At 42.1% G+C, this 19,278-nt stretch overlaps 2 protein-coding genes across 2 annotated transcripts in view; both read left to right on the forward strand.

Moving 5' to 3' along the window:
* Positions 1–1,465: 1,465 nt before the first annotated feature.
* LOC123949075 (60S ribosomal protein L27a-like) lies at positions 1,466–1,979 on the forward strand. Its single transcript, XM_046016386.1, has one exon. The coding sequence runs from the start codon at positions 1,489–1,491 to the stop codon at positions 1,933–1,935; it is 447 nt and encodes a 148-aa protein (XP_045872342.1). The 5' UTR covers positions 1,466–1,488; the 3' UTR covers positions 1,936–1,979.
* An 8,982-nt stretch (positions 1,980–10,961) lies between these two features.
* The window catches only part of HEPHL1 (hephaestin like 1), an 89,335-nt gene continuing 81,018 nt past the window's right edge, over positions 10,962–19,278 (forward strand). Inside the window, exon 1 of the mRNA XM_046017259.1 lies at positions 10,962–11,131. Coding sequence (XP_045873215.1) covers positions 10,962–11,131 — 170 coding nt within the window. The remainder of the gene's footprint in view (positions 11,132–19,278) is intronic.

Here is a 19,278-nt window from a genome sequence, read left to right on the forward strand (position 1 = left end):
TTTTGATACATACACCCGTGTTTTTCTTTTGCTTTTCTATTTTTTTAATTCTTTTTAAATTTTAACTTAGTTTAGTCTAGTTTATTCTTTTTTAATTTTTATTTTCTACTATACATATAGAGTTAAACTTCAAGGTAATCCCCTTTCCCCAATCAATGCTACCCCTATAGGCAAACCAGTTTCTAATCCCCCTGTAACTTAGGAAAGATGAGTCCCTTAACGAAAACATCAAGATACCTTCAGGAAGAATCAAAATAACCTTCCTCACCCACACTGAGAATTTATAACCACTCTCCCAATTTTTCCTTCTGTCAGTGTTTCTGTGAATTTGTGTTTGTCCTGATAATATATTAATCTTATACTTGGGGGTTCTTTCTGATGAAGTTCTTCCCTTTTTTTTGCTTATATATACATTTTTTTTCTCTTGTCATATACTTTTATCACTCTTTTTGTTTGTCTGTTTTTGTTTGTATACTTCACAAATCTTACCTTGTGGCCCATTTGGGCTGAGCCTTCTCTTTTATCTTCCCTTTTTTTTCCTATCTCTCTCTCTCTTTCTTTTTTTTTCCTTTTTTCTTTCCCCCTTTTTTTCTTTCTTCTTCTCTATTTCTTTTTCTTTTCTTTTTCCTCTCATTTGGGTGGGGAATCCTGATTGCACAGAAGCGTTCCAGGGTGCACACTGACTGCACCACAATCGATAAGTCCAGCTGCATCTGTTCAGTCATCTCTTACCAAAATGACTAGAAGGAGGAATACCCAACAGAAGAAAAATACAGAGGATGGACCTTCGGCAACAGAGCTAATGGCTATCAACATAGACAATATGTCAGAAAAGGAATTCAGACGAACAATTATCCAGGCAATAGCTAGGTTGGAGAAAGCCATGGATGACCAAACAGAATTGATTAGGGCAGAACTTAAAGCCACCAGGGATGATGTTCACAATGTTAGGGCAGAACTGAAAGCCACCAGGGATGATGTTCAAAATGCTCTCAATGAATTCTAATCTAATCTAAATTCTCTAAAAGCTAGGGTAACTGAGACAGAAGATAGAATTAGTGATCTGGAGGACAAACAGATAGAGAGAAAGGATCAGGAGGAAGCCTGGAACAAACAGCTCAGAAGCCACGAAAACAGAATCAGGGAAATAAACGATGCCATGAAATGTTCCAACGTCAGAATTATTGGAATCCCTGAAGGGGAGGAAAAAGAAAGAATTCTAGAAGATATAGTGGAAGAAGATGTCTATGAAAATTTTCCCAATCTCATGAATGGAAACAACGTTCATGTACTAGAGGCAGAAAGATTTCCTCCCAAGATTTTAGATTCTCGAACGTCCTCACGACATCTTATAGTTAGAATGAGGAATTATGTTTCAAGAGAGACCCTCTTAAAAGCAGCTACGACAAAGAGGCTCCTTACATACAGAGGAAAACCCATTAGAATAATGTCAGACCTGGGCATCCCTTTTCCGTCTGGGCTGCCGACATGCCTTCCAGACTGAGGAAGACCCGGAAACTTCGGGGCCACGTGAGCCACGGCCACGGCCGCATCGGCAAGCACCGGAAGCATCCAGGAGGCCGGGGTAATGCTGGTGGCATGCATCACCATAGGATCAACTTCGACAAATATCACCCAGGTTACTTTGGAAAAGTTGGTATGAGACATTACCACTTAAAGAGGAACCAGAGCTTCTGCCCAACTGTCAATCTTGATAAACTGTGGACCTTAGTTAGTGAGCAGACACGGGTAAATGCCGCCAAAAACAAGACTGGAGCTGCTCCTATCATTGATGTGGTGCGATCAGGCTACTACAAAGTTTTGGGAAAGGGGAAACTCCCAAAACAGCCTGTCATCGTGAATGCCAAATTCTTCAGTAGAAGAGCAGAGGAGAAGATTAAGGGTGTTGGGGGCGCCTGTGTTCTAGTAGCTTGAAGCCCCGTGGGGAGAGGTTCATTAAATGCTAACAAGTGCTTTTCAAAAAAAAAAAAAAAAAAAGAATAATGTCAGACCTTTCCACAGAGACCTGGCAAGCCAGGAAGGGCTGGCAAAATATATTCAGAGTACTAAATGAGAAGAACTGCAACCAAGAATACTCTATCCAGCAAGACTGACATTTAAAATGGATGGAGAGATAAAGAGTTTCCAAGACCGGCAAGGCTTAAAAGACTATGCAACCACCAGGCCGACACTGCAGGAAATATTAAGGGGGGTCCTATAAAAGAGAAAAAATCCTAAGGATATCATCGAACAGAAATATAGAAATAATCTACAGACAGAAAGACTTCAAAGGCAACACGATGTCAATAAAAACCTATCTCTCAATAATCACTCTCAATGTGAATGGCCTAAATGCGACCATAAAACGACACAGGGTTGCAGATTGGATAAAACGACAGGACCCATCCATATGTTGTCTACAAGAGACCCATTTTGAACCTAAGGATACACCCAGACTGAAAGTGAAGGGATGGAGAAATATCTTTCCTGCCAATGGGCCTCAAAAGAAGGCCGGGGTAGCGATTCTCATATCAGATAAATTAGATTTTAAACTAAAGACTGTCGTCAGAGATACAGAAGGACACTACATAATTCTTAAAGGGACTATCCGCCAAGATGATCTAACAATTGTGAATATCTATGCCCCCAATATGGGAGCACCCAAATACATAAGAAAACTATTAATAAAGATAGTCATATTGATATGAATACAATAATAGTAGGAGATCTTAATACGCCTCTCTCAGAAATAGACAGATCATCGAAGCAGAAAATTAATAAAGAAATAAGAGCATTGAAAGAAACATTGGACCAGATGGACCTCATAGACATATATAGGACATTCCACCCTAAAACAACAGAATACTCATTCTTCTCAAGTGCACATGGAACCGTCTCCAGAATACACCACATACTAGGTCACAAAGCAGGACTCAACCGATACCAAAAGACTGACATTATTCCCTGCATATTCTCAGATGACAATGCTTTGAAACTGGAACTCAATCACAAGGAAAAGTTCAGAAGGAACTCAAACACCTGGAAGCTAAAGACCACCTTGCTTAAGAATGCTTGGATCAACAAGGAGATCAAAGATGAACTTAAACAATTCATGGAAACCAATGAGAATGAAGACACTTCGGTCCAAAACCTATGGGATACAGCAAAGGCAGTTCTAAGGGGGAAATACATAGCCATCCAAGCCTCCCTCAAAAAAATTGAAAAATCCAGAACACACCAGCTGTCTCTACACCTTAAAGAACTGGAGAATCAACAACAAATCCAACCAACTCCACATGCAAGAAGGGAAATGATCAAGATTAGAGCAGAGATCAAGGAGGTAGAAACCAGAGATACAGTAGAACGTATCAATGAAACTAGAAGTTGGTTTTTTGAAAGAATCAATAAGATCGATAAACCATTGGCCACACTAATCCAAAAGAAAAGAGAGAAAGCCCAAATTAATAAAATTATGAATGAAAAGGGAGAGATCACAACTAACACCAAGTGTTATTACCAGAAGTTATTATCAACAGTTATATGCCAATAAGCTAAGCAACCTAGATGAAATGGATGCATTCCTGGAAAACTATAAACTCCCAAAATTGAACCAGGAAGAAATCGACAACATGAATAGACCGATATCTAGTAACGAGATTGAAGCAGTGATCAAAAACCTCCCAAAACACAAGAGCCCAGGACCTGACAGATTCCCTGGGGAATTCTACCAAACTTTCAAAGAAGAAATAACACCAATTCTCCTGAAGCTGTTTCCAAAAATTGAAGCAGAAGGAAAACTTCCAGACTCTTTCTATGAAGCCACCATTACCCTGATCCCCAAACCAGCCAAAGACCCTACCAAAAAGGAGAATTTCAGACCAATATCCCTGATGAATAGGGATGCTAAGAGTCTCAACAAGATCCTAGCAAACAGGATCCAGCAGCACATTAAAAAGATTATCCACCATGACCAGGTGGGATTCATCCCTGGGTTGCAAGAATGGTTCAACATTCGCAAATCAATCAATGTGATAGAACAAATCAATAAGAGAAGAGAGAAGAACCACATGGTCCTCTCAATTGATGCAGAAAAAGCATTTGACAAAATCCAGCATCCGTTCCTGATGAAAACGCTTCAAAGTATAGGGATAGGGGGAACATTCCTGAACTTCATAAAATCTATCTATGAAAGACCCACAGCAAATATCATCCTCAGTGGGAAAAAGCTTGCAGCCTTCCCATTGAGATCAGGAACATGACAAGGATGCCCACTCTCACCACTCTTGTTCAACATAGTATTAGAAGTCCTAGCAACGGCAATCAGACAACAAAGAGGAATAAAAGGTATCCAAATTGGCAAGGAAGAAGTCAAACTCTCTCTCTTCGCAGATGACATGATTCTTTATATGGAAAACCCAAAGACTCCACCCCAAACTACTAGAACTCATACAGCAATTCAGTAACGTGGCAGGATACAAAGTCAATGTACAGAAATTAGTGGCTTTCTTATATATTAACAATGAAAATACAGAAAGGGAAATTAGACAATCGATTCCATTTACTATAGCACCAAGAACCATAAGATACCTGGGAATAAACCTAACCAAAGAGGTAAAGGACCTGTACCCGAGGAACTACAGAACACTCATGAAAGAAATTGAAGAAGACACAAAAAGATGGAAGACCATTCCATGCTCTTGGATTGGAAGAATAAACATTGTTAAAATGTCTATACTGCCTAGAGCAATCTATACTTTTAATGCCATTCCGATCAAAATTCCACCGGTATTTTTCAAAGAGCTGGAGCAAATAATCCTAAAATTTGTATGGAATCAGAAGAGACCCCGAATTGCTAAGGAAATGTTGAAAAACAAAAACAAAACTGGCGGCATCATGTTACCCGATTTCAAGCTTTACTACAAAGCTGTGATCACCAAGACAGCGTGGTTCTAGCATAAAAACAGACACATAGACCAGTGGAACAGAGTGGAGAGCCCAGATATGGACCCTCAACTCTATGTTCAAATAATCTTCGACAAAACAGGAAAAAATATACAGTGGAAAGAAGACAGTCACTTCAATAAATGGTCCTGGGAAAATTGGACAGCTGTAAGTAGAAGAATGAAACTGGACCATTCTCTTACATCGTACACAAAGATAAACTCAAAATGGATAAAAGACCTCAACATGAGACAGGAATCCATCAGAATCCTAGAGGAGAACATAGGCAGTAACCTCTTCGATATCAGCCACAGCAACTTCTTTCAAGATATGTCTCCAAAGGCCAAGGAAACAAAAGCAAAAATGAACTTTTGGGACTTCATCAAGATCAAAAGCTTTTGCACAGCAAAGGAAGCAGTCAACAAAACAAAGAGGCAACCCACGGAATGGGAGAAGATATTTGCAAATGACAGTACAGACAAAAGGTTGATATCCAGGATCTATAAAGAACTCCTCCAACTCAACACACACAAAACAGATAATCATATCAAAAAATGGGCAGAAGATATGAACAAACACTTCTCGTATGAAGACATACAAATGGCTATCAGACACATGAAAAAATGTTCATCATCACTAGCCATCAGGGAGATTCAAATTAAAACCACATTGAGATACCACCTGACACCAGTTAGAATGGCCAAAATTAGCAAGACAGGAAACATCATGTGTTGGAAAGGATGTGGAGAAAGGGGAACCCTCTTAGACTGTTGGTGGGAATGCAAGTTGGTGTAGTCACTTTAGAGAACAGTGTGGAAATTCCTCAAGAAATTAAAAATAGAGCTTCCCTATGACCCTGCAATTGCACTGCTGGGTATTTACCCCAAGGATAGAGATGTAGTGAAAAGAAGGGCCATCTGTACCCCAATGTTTATAGCAGCAATGACCACGGTTGCCAAACTGTGGAAAGAACCAAGATGCCCTTCAACAGATGAATGGATAAGGAAGATGTGGTCCATATACACTATGGAGTATCATGCCTCCATCAGAAAGGATGAATACCCAACTTTTGTAGCAACGTGGACGGGTCTGGAATGGATCATGCTGAGTGAAGTAAGTCAAGCAGAGAGAGTCAATTATCATATGGTTTCACTTATTTGTGGAGCATAACAAATAACATGGAGGACATGGGGAGATGGAGAGGAGAAGGGAGTTGAGGGAAATTGGAAGGGGAGGTGAACCATGAGAGATTGTGGACTCTGAAATACAACCTGAGGGTCTTGAAGGGGTGGGGGTGGGACGTTGGGGGAACAAGGTGGTGGGTATTAGGGAGGGCACGTATTGCATGGAGCACTGGGTGTGGTGCAAAAACAATTAATACTGTTACGCTGAAAGGAAATAAAAAAAAATCCTGAAAAAAAAATAAGTCTGCAGAATGGGATAGCCAACTTCGTCATTCACACTGTATTATTGAAAATGACACCTCAGCTAATGCTAGCTAGAACACTATTTCTCTACACTGGTGTCTCCCACAAAAAGTTTTGTTGTTTGATTACCCTGTGCTATGTTTCAGTGAAATATGGTTTGATCCAAGGTTATCTTTCTCTTCTATCAATGTCTCAAAGTTACCATATCTCCAACCTGAGGAGTGTATTGAAGAAATAATGGACTGGCGATCTTACACAGTAGGTGCTCTAGAAATGCTGGGTTCCTCTGCATTATTTATGTCTGAATTGCATCCAAAGGAGCTAAACATATTCGTTAACCTTATCACTCACAGGTTTCCGAGTTGAATGCTAGGCATTGTCAATCACATCTTGTGTTTTACTGTGGGTTCTCAAAATGAGTGTTACGGGAACACTGGAATCATATACACCAGTTTTGTTTCTTTTCTTTTCTTTTCTTTTCTTTTCTTTTCTTTTCTCTTCTCCTTTCCCTTTCTCTCTCTTTCCCTTTCCCTCTCCTCCCTTCCCCTCTCCTTCCCTTTCCTTTTGTTTATCTCTTATGTAATTTGGATGTTTTCTGACCATCTGTACTGTCCAAGGGTAAGGAAGAATTTCAGAGTGTTTTCCAGACACTATTTCATGGTTTCCAATAAACTCTTTCCTTGACTCTTTTGCCCCTCAGCAACTACACTCTTGGCTTGAGACAGGTTGAATGCACTGATCTCTTTCAGCAACTCTGGCTCTCCATGCCTCTTCTATCCTTTTGTAAACCTTGGTTTGAATCAGAAGTTAAGGGGTGCCTTCCTCAGGGACTCAATCACACGCATTCAGTATCCCAGATAGGAAAGTTAACTCTTCTGCGTTTTTGATCCGTACCATTTTTACATCCCTTTCTTTTGTCTAAAAAAATTGGGGTGGAATATATCCTAATGAAGTTTTTGATACTATATTGAGCCTGTTTGACTTAAAATAATCTGCTTCTCCAGGGTACAGACACAAAGCTATTTGGCCGAAGACATCCAGATTCCAAGAACTCCTAAAGCCCTGCTTCTTTTGAGGCCAAGTTCTGGTTCACCTTGTGAGTCCTTCCTCTGTAGTAGCTGTTCAAGTGACAAGCTCACACAAAGTGCTTTCAAACTAATACTGAAGAGTAGATCTTAGTTAAATGGAAATGTGCTATGGTAATTACTTATAAGTGTCTTGACATAAAAACAAATCAATAAATCAAAGATGTGAAGAGACTGGTTGTGAAACAGAATACTCAGCATGTATTTTATTAGCTAAGATGGATAATTCAAAACGCATGCTATAGCACTTCTATAAAGTGTAATGTAAAGGAAAAGAACTCTTTTACTTGAGGCGGGTGAGAGTCTGGTTGGGACTTTGGGAAAGAGAGCAGAAGGTTGGAAATGCTGGTGTCCATCACAGAGATTGTGGGAGTCTCTCTTAGAGGGTGTGAGTGGGGAAGAACAAATTTTTTTTAAAGATTTTATTTATTTGACACAAATACACACATACACAGAGAAACAGTGAGAGAGAGAACACAAGCAGGGGAAGTGGGAGAGAAAGAAGCAGGCTTCCTGCTGAGCAGGGAGCCCAATGCGGGCCTCCATTCCAGGAACCTGGGATCATGACCCGAGCTGAAGGCAACCGCTTAACAACTGAGCCACTCGGGTGCCCCGGGAAGAACGAATTTAACATTTATTGCTCACCTATGCTGTGCTGGGGGCCATGGTAGGCACTTTGCAGACATCTTTTTAAATCTTTTTTTAACATAGACTTCATTGTTTAGAATGGTTGTAGGTGGGGCACCTGGGTGGCTCAGCGGGTTAAAGCCTCTGCCTTTAGCTCAGGTCATGATCCCAGGGTCCTGGGATTGAGCCCTGCATCGGGCACTCTACTTAGCTGGGAGCCTGCTTCCTCCTCTCTCTCTCTCTCTGCCTGCCTCTCTGCCTACTTGTAATCTCTACCTGTCAAATAAATGAATCTTTAAAAAAAATAGAATGGTTATAGGCAATATTGAGCAGGAGGTATGGAATTTTCGTACACGTCTCTCGCCTCGACACATGCTTAGCTTTCCCTATCACCAACACCCCCCACTATCGTGGTATAGTCTTACAACTGATGAGCCTACACTGATGTATCATCACCCAAAGTCCATAGTTTGCATTAGGGTTCACTGTCAGTGTTGTACCTTCTACAGCTTTGAACAAATGAAATGATGCGTATTTACTATTACAGTATATACGTAATATATATCATATATATACTGTATACATACTATACATATACTATAATAGTAGATATGCATCATTTCATTTGTTCATTCTGTATGATGTATATGTATATATCATACAGAGTAGTTTTACTGCCGTAAAAAATCCTCTGTGCTCTGCCTATTCGCCCCTGCCTCCTCATTAACCCCTCATAACCCCTGATCTTTTTTTTTTTTTTAAATCCCCACCGCTTTGTCTTTTCCAGCAATTCATCTTGTTGGAATCATAGAACATTTTCAGATTGGCTTATTTTATTAAGTGCTATGCATTTAAATTTCCTCCATATCTTTTCATTGATTGCTAGCTCATTTCCTTTTAATGCTAAACAATATTCCATTGTTTCATTGTACCATACTTTATTTACTCACCGAACTACTATTCACTCACTGAAGATAGTTTATTTACTCACTGAACTGTTGAAGGACATTTTGGTTGCTTCAAAGTTTAACATTTTAGTTTTTAGTTTTCAAGTCCTTTAGGTAAATACCTAAGAGCATAATTGCTGTATCATATGGTAAGAGTATTTTTTTTTTTTAGTTTTGTTGAGGTATAATTGACAAATAAAATTGTAATATATGTAATGTGTGCCATATGTTTAGGTTTAAAAAAGTCTTTTTGAATTTATTGAGATTTGTTTTGCGGCCTAACATGTAACCAGTTCTGGAGAATGTTCCATTTGCACTGCCAAACTATCTTCCCGGAATGGCTATGTTGTTTTGCATCTCCACCAGCAATGAATGAGAGTTCCTGTTGCTTCACAGTCAGCATTTAGTGTAGTCAGCATTCCAGACTTTGGCCATTGTGTAGTGGTATCTCATTGTTTTAATTTACATTTCCCTGATGAAGTATGATGTGGAGCATCTTTTCATGTGCTTATTTTCCACCTGTATATCTTCTTGAAGAGATGTCTGTTGAGATCTTTTGCCCATTTTTTAATCAGGATATTTGTTTTCTTATTGTTGTGTTTTAAAATTTCTTTGTATGTTTTGGATAACATATGTTTTAGATCCTTCATCAGATATTTCTTTTGCAAAAATATTTCCCAGTCTGTAGTTTCTGTTCTCATCACTTGACAGCATCTTTCATAGAGCAGGAATTCTTAATTTTTTGAATTCAGCTTTGCAACTGTTTCTTTCATGGATTGTGTCTTTGGTGTTGTAATGAAAAAGTCATTGTCAAACCCAAGGTCACCTGTATTTGTTCCTGTATGATCCTTTAAATCTTAACAATCCCTCCAACCCTGTTTAACAGATGTGGGCTTAGAGAGGGTGAGTGGTTCTTCAATGCCACTAAAATAGCAAGTGGTGGGACTGGATTCAAACACAGGTCTGTCCAACCTCAAAGCCAAGCCAGGAGGCTCTCTCCTTACTTTGTGGCTGCTGCCTCAAGAGCAACTCTCAATGGCTATCAGATTGGCTCTTGTCCACAGTCGGACAAGGTCTCTGTCAACACTGAGATTCTAGGTCACAGATTAGAGCACAGAGAAGAACGGGTACTTCTTTTGCCTTTTTGACTCGAAGACCTACTAAATCTTATCGTCATGTGCTAGAAGGGTACTCCTCCCTGGTCATTGTCATTCTTTCTTACAAAGGTAACTCACTGAGAGGGATGACCTCTAAAATTTTGGCTGAACTGGGTGACCGAGCTCCTCATTTTGGCTGGTAGGATTTGAGAGACTTTGGGGGAGATGGTGCATGAGCAAATGGAGAATTAGCGAGGTTTTACAATGTTGTTACAAACTTTATGATGTGAGTTGATTGTTTCATGTAGCCTCATAAAACAAGTCAGAGATGGCGGAGGGTGATTACCTCATTCCCCCTGCCTTCCCAACAGAGATGAAGCCTTCCTTAGCATGCAAGAGCTTTCCTGATGCCCCACTCCAGCCAGCCCGGTTTTCAGATTTTAATACGTTCCTGTAGTAGGTGTGGAGAAAAAAATGAGGAAGAAGGGAGGAAACCCATCGGCCCAACTTGTCGCACTGCCATTCCTGGCAAAGATGAATGATTAATGTTACAGCGGAGCACCAAAACTTACAGAAACGGCCTGCTTGGCTTGGATAGTAAATGAATAAGCCAGTTACACCTTCTCTTGGATGGCTGGCAAAAGTTTCGACGTCATAGCAACTCCCCCCATCGTTTGATCTGCTTACACAAGTTATCAGCCTCTGTCCCAACCCCAAGCTACTAAGAAGGAGGAGCCGGGTCTTGTTCATTCCTTATTTATAATTAGCTTCCAGTGAGGGGGAGGGACAGGCAGGGTTGCCTCCTGCTCAGGCTGCTTGCCTGAATTACATTCACAAATGCCTCGGAAGCAGCAGGCTGACTGCGTCGTTCTCCTCACATTCCTGGGTCTGTCTGGGCTGGTTGGCGCAGTTACCAGAACATACCACATTGGGATTGTGGAAGAATACTGGAACTATGTACCCCAAGGGAAGAACGTTGTTACTGGAGGAAGTTTTTCAGAAGACAAGTGAGTAAAGTTGGGGTTCTCACAGACTCTGGGGTTCGCTTTTTTTTGACTCTGCGTGGAGAAGGTTATAGTCCTTGGGTTGTTACAGTGGGGATGAGCTGATGTAAGCCCAGCGGAGGGGTTTTGTGTGTGTTTGCAGAGCCCTCACAAGGGTGGGCATGGAATGTGGAAGAGATAGATATTCTTGGCCCTATTTGTTGAGCCTTGTCCATGAAGTGCTACACACAAAACCACGTGTTTTGAACAATGGCTTACTCTATAGAAGGACAATTTTCACTGAGCACTATTAGGAACTTCCAGTGGGTTCTGGACTCAGTTTGTTAAAAAAAATAATGGCAACCCTTTGGATAAGCATTTGAGAATTTTCAAGAATTCTTTACTGTTAAAACACACACTGTTTTCTGAGTTTTTATTTTTGGAATGAAACATCATAATTGGAGATACATATGCTATAAATAGTTAAGTTTTGTTTTGTTTTGTTTTGTTTTGCAATGTTTAAAAGAGGGGCAATTATAATGGATTTGGCTGGTATTTTAAGAGTTTCCCCAAGTCTTCTTAGAAATAACTTCTTCACGTGAGAGGTTTGTTTTAGCTCCGACTCATTCAATCTGAGGGCAATATTCCAGTTCCCGGGCCCATGGCATAGCTAGGTGAGATGGTGTCAGAGTGTTGTATGTCCCTGATTTTTTTTTTATTTTTTTGCAGAAAATAGCCCTTTCTCTTCCTTTCTCTCTCAGGGTGCAGTGTCTTAAATCTCGTATTTGTTCCCTGGAGCTCCCTCTTAAGTCATCTTCCACCCCCAGGAGCTATAATGTATACTTTCAATACTGTGATTTTCAGAACTTCTTTTGTGATGTTCTGGCAACTTCTGTTGGATATCCAGATATTCTGGCTTCTTTCTGATAGGAAGAACCCAATTCATTCAATATCCAAGTTCCATTTTCTAAAGATGAAGTTAGTGGCTAAGATTCAGGAATACCACGGAGTCTTCCAACAAGTCTTTAAGAGCCAGGCCCCCCTGCCCCAGGAGAAGACCAAATATCCAGTTGCTTAGACACATTGCTTCCGGGTTTTCTGACAATATAAAGGTGGCGTAGTCATGATTGGTTAAAGAAGGATGAAACTCATGCCAGCCAGGCTGCTAAGAAAGACTCTTCCTTAAGCTTTGTTCCTGGAAACTTAATGTCCAGAGGCCTGTTTCCAAACAAAGCTTTTGACTTCTTTCAGTCTCATATGTGCTGACCATTGGTTGTGGTAATCTTTATTGTGACAAATGGATATGGGATTGAGAGGCTACCCATTGATTGACCTTCCCTAGAATAGAGCTCTGATGTCCTTATAAAGGGCTCCATGGAAAATAGTCATTGTGGGCAGCTATTGAACATGAATGAGACTGTTCAAGATTTGTATGCTGAGCACAGCAAATATAGTCTTTAAGCACAATGAGACATTGGATTGCCTTTTCCTATGGTTGAGTAAAGAGCTTAGAAGTCTATCTTTCTCCTAAAATGTCAGTGTGGCTATTTGTGAGCATTTGTTATGACCCAGGAGTTCCACCAGAGACTTTCAATTCATTATTGTTTGCAGAAGTTATTATTTCCACTTTTCAAACCAGGAACTGAGACCCTGAAATTAAGTACTTGTTGGAATTTACAGAGTAAAGGCGGAACCAAAGTAATTTTTCCACCATGCAACCCATTTCTTGGTAGAGGTGATCCTTTCCCACTTAATTAAACTCAGCTGTGATGGCAGCCAGGGATTCCAGCAAAAAGAACTTTCTAGAAATTCCCAATTCTTACCAAAGTGAGGTGTAGTCTCACAGGTTACTCTTCCCAGAGAGACGTTGAAAATGATCACTGCTGTCAGTGGCGAAACTGGTTACCTATTTGGGTTCATTCAAAAACCCAACGTACTTTAAATACTTAAATGCTACAATGCTCTTTTCGCAAAGCTGAGTGCAGGAAGACATTAGGGGCTCCCTGTTAATAATTTCAGCCAGAAGATAGTGCTTTGAAGAATATACAATAAAATGTTTGAAAATAGTTATGGTGAAAAAGAAAAAAAAGAATAAGCATGACTAAGACAGTTCGGTGTCAGCTTAGGGTAGGGTATTTTAACAAATGGTGTGGTCCCAGTTGAGAGGACTCTTGCCCTTTGAGCACAGCTGGCATTCTAGATGTCATGCCTGCAATGCCGAAGTCCCCAATTGTGTGAATGACTGGCGTCTACGCAGGGCTGCCTCCTGCCTCTGAAAGGGGGAGCCTGGGTTACATGGCGCATAGTGGCTTTTATTAGCCGTGATACCCGTGTGGCAGGCGGCTCAGGGCAAGTCCCTAAGAAGGTGCTGCTGACTCAGGCTTGAAGCATAAGGGACACATGTCATGATTTCCAGTTGTCACAGCTACGAGAGGTGTCACTGGGGAAGATGTCACAATTGTGGGACATATGGAGCTCAGTGTGCGTACTCTAGTTCATGCCATTTTCCCAGAAGCAAAGAGTCATCATGGATAACATGACCATGCCTCTCACTCGGCCTCCGGCACTTCTGAGGATGGTCTGCTGTTGAAGATATTCAGACCGAGACAAATGCCTGATATTTGGAGAGCCAGGTGCCTAGTATCCCACTAGCAGTGGGAAGAGCCTGGAATAGGAATTGGGAGACCTGACTTAGAAGTTCTCGCTCTGCCCCCAACTTGCTGTGAAACCTTGAACATCTCACATAATCTCCTGACCATCAAGCTCCTTAATGGGTATGACAAGGGAGTTGAAATATAATCCTTAAAGTCACTCAAGAGGTGTAATTCCACAGAATCAAAAATAACTTTTGAAACTGAATGAGGAGCATCTTACCTGATTCTCCAATTCTAGAAAGATTTTTACAATGGTGAGAGAGACAGATGATTTTGCAAACATTCAATCTAGGAGTCAGAGCTGGAGAAGGTCCGAGAGTGGGGATATGGGACAGATTTTGAAGTATTCCATATTTTTCTTTGTTTTCCCCTGTTCTTTAAGAACTATCTCCAATTCTTTATGCACAAAGCATTTCCCCACAACCCTGGCTTATTCTGATCTGTTTCCTTCCTCACCAATCATGGAACTTGGTATCTTTCTTAAGCCTTAGACACAACATTTCCCTCTCCCCGCATTGCTATGTGGGTGTTTGATGTACCCACTGGTCACTCTGGCAGCTGAAAGATAAGCACCATCATGGCAGAGAGGGAGGCCTAGAGTATATTTAATAATGTCCTCCCTTCCCCCAAGCTTTGATGGTGACAGTAATCCATGGAGGACTGAGCACAAGGCTATTCATTTGGAATTATTAAAAACTAATCACTATGTCAATGTAGTTATTCCAGTTGCTTAATCTTTGACTATGGGAATGGCAAAAATGAGGGGAACAGAATGGTGAGTGCCAAAGTATCTGTGATGTAAAAAAGCTTAGAAACCAAAATTAGGCAGTACCGAAAGCCTAATAAATCCCGATTCACAAGGATGGGATAGGAAATAAATTGAGGTCATTTTGCCAAGACTCCATAGCAGTCAGATGGTATAATTTAATTTTCCATCTGGGTACCTTTGCTTAATCATAGATTTCAGAAATATGATCGAGACTGTAAGCACTCATATTTCCTAGAAAGCATAAAATTTGGGAGTTACATTCTATTTAGAAGTAGTTTATCCAGATGAATATATTCCTCCTGTTCCCCCTTGGGCCTAATGGGGACACTGGGCTCCTTTGATTTGCCTGGGGATGGTGTCAGCATTTGATCCATTCATGCTTGTCCTGTTCTGGCTCATAAAGGGCTTAATTAAGGTGTTCCTGTGCTTCGGTGGTAAAGCCAAGTCTTTAATGGAACTAGAGTGGGGTCACCTTATTTAAAGCTACAATTCTCACCAAAGACCTCATTAAGCAACCAACACACATGCAGGATTTTTCTTCCCAGTAGAATGTGGGGTATTCACGGGTGTTAACTCACAGGAAGAACTATCCCTGGACATGAGTGAGGCCGACCACTGCTCAAACCCCAACGTGCAGGGTCTGTTAAGGAGTTTATGTAACCGTATCACTGTTTCAGTTGATGGTAAAGGATTTGGGGGTAGGCCCTAGGATGGGCATAAGGGAGACCTATATAACTATAAGAACTACATAACTCTCTGAAAGAAGAGCCAGTTAATTGAAGGGAAGCAGGTGGGGGAAGAGAGAATCTTTTGTAAGCTTTGAAATAAAGGGAAGGGGAACATCTCATCTGGGCTTGATCTTAGAGGGTGACGTTCAAATCTCAACTTCTGTTGGATCAGCAGAAAAAATCATGTGCTGGTTCTGAGGTCATATGAATATCTTGGGGCTGCTGTTATTCCCTATGTCAGATAGTGATTGATTTGGCCTGCCCGTGGAGACCAGAATAGAATGCCTTAAACAAATTAAGCTTCTGTATTCTCTTACAAAAGAATCCCAGAGGTGGGAAGTCCAAGACTGGTGGGACGGGGGTATGATAGGATTTGGGGAACCTCTATACTTTTGACCCATGATCCTTAGCATGTGACTTTACTTCTCAAGGAAGTTCATGGTCACAGTATGGCTGCTGGAACTCTAGCCCTCATGTCTATGTTCCAGGAAGAAGAGAGGAAGGGAAAAGGTAGAAAGGGTACAATTCCTGCTGCATTAGCCCATTAGCCCTTTAATGGGATCTCATGGAAACCCCATACAACCAATTCTACATACATCTCACTGGATACTCGAAGCCACAAAGTAGGGGAAGAGGGGGTTAAAAAATATAGTCTTTTAGTTTTGTGCTTTTGTTTATGAGTAAAAGCAGGATTTGATTCTGTTACTAAGAAAGAAGGGAACATGAATATTGCAAGGCAGCAAGCAGTCCCTGCACCTTCCCCTACCTCAGTCCTCCCTGTTTCTCATCCTTCACAAACACCCTCTTAGTCCCCCTCTTTTTTTTTTCCCACCTCCAGACAGTGGGGTCCCAAGTCCCTGTTAGTAGCATTTGGGAGAACTCACAGACAGTATAATAGCTAACCATCCTTGCGTCCTTACTCTGTTCCAGGCATTGTCATAAAGGCTTTCCATGCCAAGCAGGGGGGTGACAGAGGTCCTGTCCCAGGTCAGGGCCTAAGGTGGGTTTCTCTAGCCAAGTGTAGCTAAGCAGTGGTCTAACAGAGATGCTAAGGCAGCCTGGTTTCCTGGGGGAAGTGTGTGGGCTCTTGCATCCACCAACAAGCTTACAATTCTTGTTCTACCAACTGAGTAAGTAATTGAATCTTTCTTTGCCTCAATATGCTCATCAGTAAGTGGGATAATGATAGTACTCACTTTAGGGCTCTAGGTGTTTCCTGCGGCTGCCAGAACAAATTACCAGAAACCCGGTGGCTTAAAACAGCAGGAATTTATTCTCTCCCCGTTCTGGAGGCAGAAGTCTGCAAAGAAGATGTCAGCAGGAGCACATTCCCTCTGGAGGCTTTAGGGGGGACTCTGTTTACTGACTCAGCTTCGGGTAGAAGCTGCTGGATGTGGTGGCAAGCTCTGGCATTTGTTTGCCTGCTTTTTCCTATCACCTACCCTGTGTGTGTCAGATCTTTCTCCTCATCTCAGAATCCTTAACTTAATCCCATCTGCAGAGTCCTTTTCCAAATTAGGGGATTAGGACTGGGACTTATCTTTGGAAGCCATTATCAGCCCACCCAAAGCGGGGATTAGGAGGCTCGGATGACACCAGATCTGTAAAGGGGCTCAGATGCACGCCTGGCACCAGGTTAGCATGCCAGAGATGTTAGTCATCGTGATAGCCTTCTTATCTCCAGGGGTCTCTGCAGAGCAGGAGCTCTGCAGGAAACAGACTGCAAATGGTCACATTTCTCTTTTTCTAATTAGAGCTTTGCCATAACTCCCACTGACTGAGCACCCACTCTCCCAGATGCTGTGTGTGGGTCTCCACACCATCTCACTGACTCCTCAGGAGGGCTCTGTCATGGTCACCAGTTTTCAGCCGGCATCAAGTAGGGAAGTAGGGAAACTGGGATTCAAGTTTATTCTCTTTTCCCTTCATTGCATGCATTTGTTTTTTAAGCCAACTGTGTGGGTTCTGAGGGGATTCTGTGGACAGGAAGTGGGAGAAGGAAGAACTCAAGACGTGTGTGGGGCCAAGGGACCCAGGAGGGGAGACTGTGTAGAGGAATGCATCGCTTGGATGGCTTAAAATGTATTAATGTAATTAGGCAGGGCGTGGCTACATCTAAGTGCAACAACAGGCCATCACCATCTCCACCCTCCTTTTGGCCACGTAGCCCTTGCCCCAATCTAGTCCTGTTTTCTCAGTGCCCCTTCTCAAGCTCAAGCAGCCAACGTTGTGGGTCCCTCTTGTGACCATGATGGTCCCACACGTTTGCTCTACTGTGTCTCACCTTCACCCCACCTCCCCTCCACACACTCAGACCTGCAGGATCTATACAGTGCACTTGTCACTTAATATAGAAAACTGGCTGCTGCTATTTATTCTCCATTGTGTGTGTTTTGTCTTCCCAGCCAGATGGTAAATCTCTTGAGTGCATGGACGGACATTCACAGTTCTTGGTCCTAGGTCCTAGTTTAATGTCCTGTATAGTGTAGAGGTTTAACAACTGTTCATTGGTTGAAGGGATGGGGGAAAATCTGACTGAAAGATTCAGGTCTTGGAGGACAGTGGTGCTGGTGAGGTGCACACGCCCCTCCCCCCTGCCCCCGTGAGCTACCAGCTCCTCGGAATCTGATCTAGAAGCCCGTCTCTGCTCTGGTTAGATGATTTTCGCAGTTTCCTTCTAGCAATGGTTAACCTCTCCTGCTCTTAGAAGGCATCGTCCTTCATGTATTGCCCTTGGCCTTGGCAATGTAAATGTTCTACATCCTTATTCTGTCTTTAAAGCAGTTGCTCATATGGAACTTTCCAGCCCAACTGGATTTCTTCCCAGCATAAAATAGACACCTCCTCAGTTTGAGTGGAAATGCGAGAGTGTTGGTTGGGGATGAGCCTGAGGGGTAGTGATTGCTCAGTCCCTCACAGTGGGGCCGTCCTGTGGCTATGCTATAAGTAACATGAAGCCCACCAACCTGTGTGCTCCCACCACTGAGTACTCTCCAGCCATGTCAGAGGCTGGTTTCTGTGGACACCTTCCTTGAAGTCACCCACCTGTTTTACCTTCTAGGACTCATAGCACATGGAGCTTCTGTTCCACTGTCACAGATGTATAATGTGTTCTTAGGCACGATTTGCCACAGAGACTCAAGAGACTCAAGAGACTGATTTCTCTCACTTTCCTCTGTCCCTATCTTTTCCACTTTGGATAGTTCCTATGGCTTCCAAATAGTCATTATGTTCTAGTTTCAAACAGCTACTGTGGTTTTGTTTTGTACTGAATGCTACAGAGAGGCGATTTCCCAGCTTGTATGTGCATTCAGCATTGTGTTAGTTAGAGCAGGTCAGGTTGTGCTATAGCGACAAACAACCCCCAGATCTCAGGGGCTTAACACCACAGAGGCGTATTTCGAACACAGTGGAGTTTATAGAGGACCATGTGCCTCCAGGACAACTGTCCTCCTGGGACAACTAGTAAGCCAGGCTGCTGGGATCATGAGGCTCAACGATCTTCACTGGACCCTTTCCCTGCAGCAGAGGTTGGGGCGGGGGGAGATCTTGCAATGGCAATGAAATGTCCTGGCCTGGAAGTGACACATGTCACTTCCATTCACAGCCCATTTGCCAAAATCCCATGGCTCCATCTATCTGGAAAAGCTCTTTGCTCTGCCCTTCTGCTGGGAGGGAAGAATCAGCTTGGGTAAGCACTGGACAGCTCTGCTCTAAATACTGTTTGGTGAACTTCGGGAAAATATAGAAGCCACACCAGTAAGTCTGATTCAGTTGCTCTGAGATGGGGCCTGGGGACCTCAATTTTTGGTAATTGTCCCAAATAACTCTGATCCAGTTGATATTTGGATGGGCATTTGGGAACTACTGCTTTAGAAAACCTGGTCCCCTCTTGGGGTGACTATTGGCTGTCTCTGTCTCTAGGATAAGACTGACACTCGTCCAGGATTGTGCGAAACAAGTCACTATGTATGTAACTCAGTGCTAAAATATGCGGCATGTGTAGTAAGTGCTGTGGGA

Source organism: Meles meles, chromosome 8 (genome assembly GCF_922984935.1).
Source record: "Meles meles chromosome 8, mMelMel3.1 paternal haplotype, whole genome shotgun sequence".
Taxonomy (NCBI): Eukaryota; Metazoa; Chordata; class Mammalia; order Carnivora; family Mustelidae; genus Meles; species Meles meles.

Coding starts and splice junctions, on each gene's coding strand:
- LOC123949075 (XM_046016386.1), top strand. CDS start 1,489: ATGCCTTCCAGACTGAGGAAGACCCGGAAACTTCGGGGCCACGTGAGC.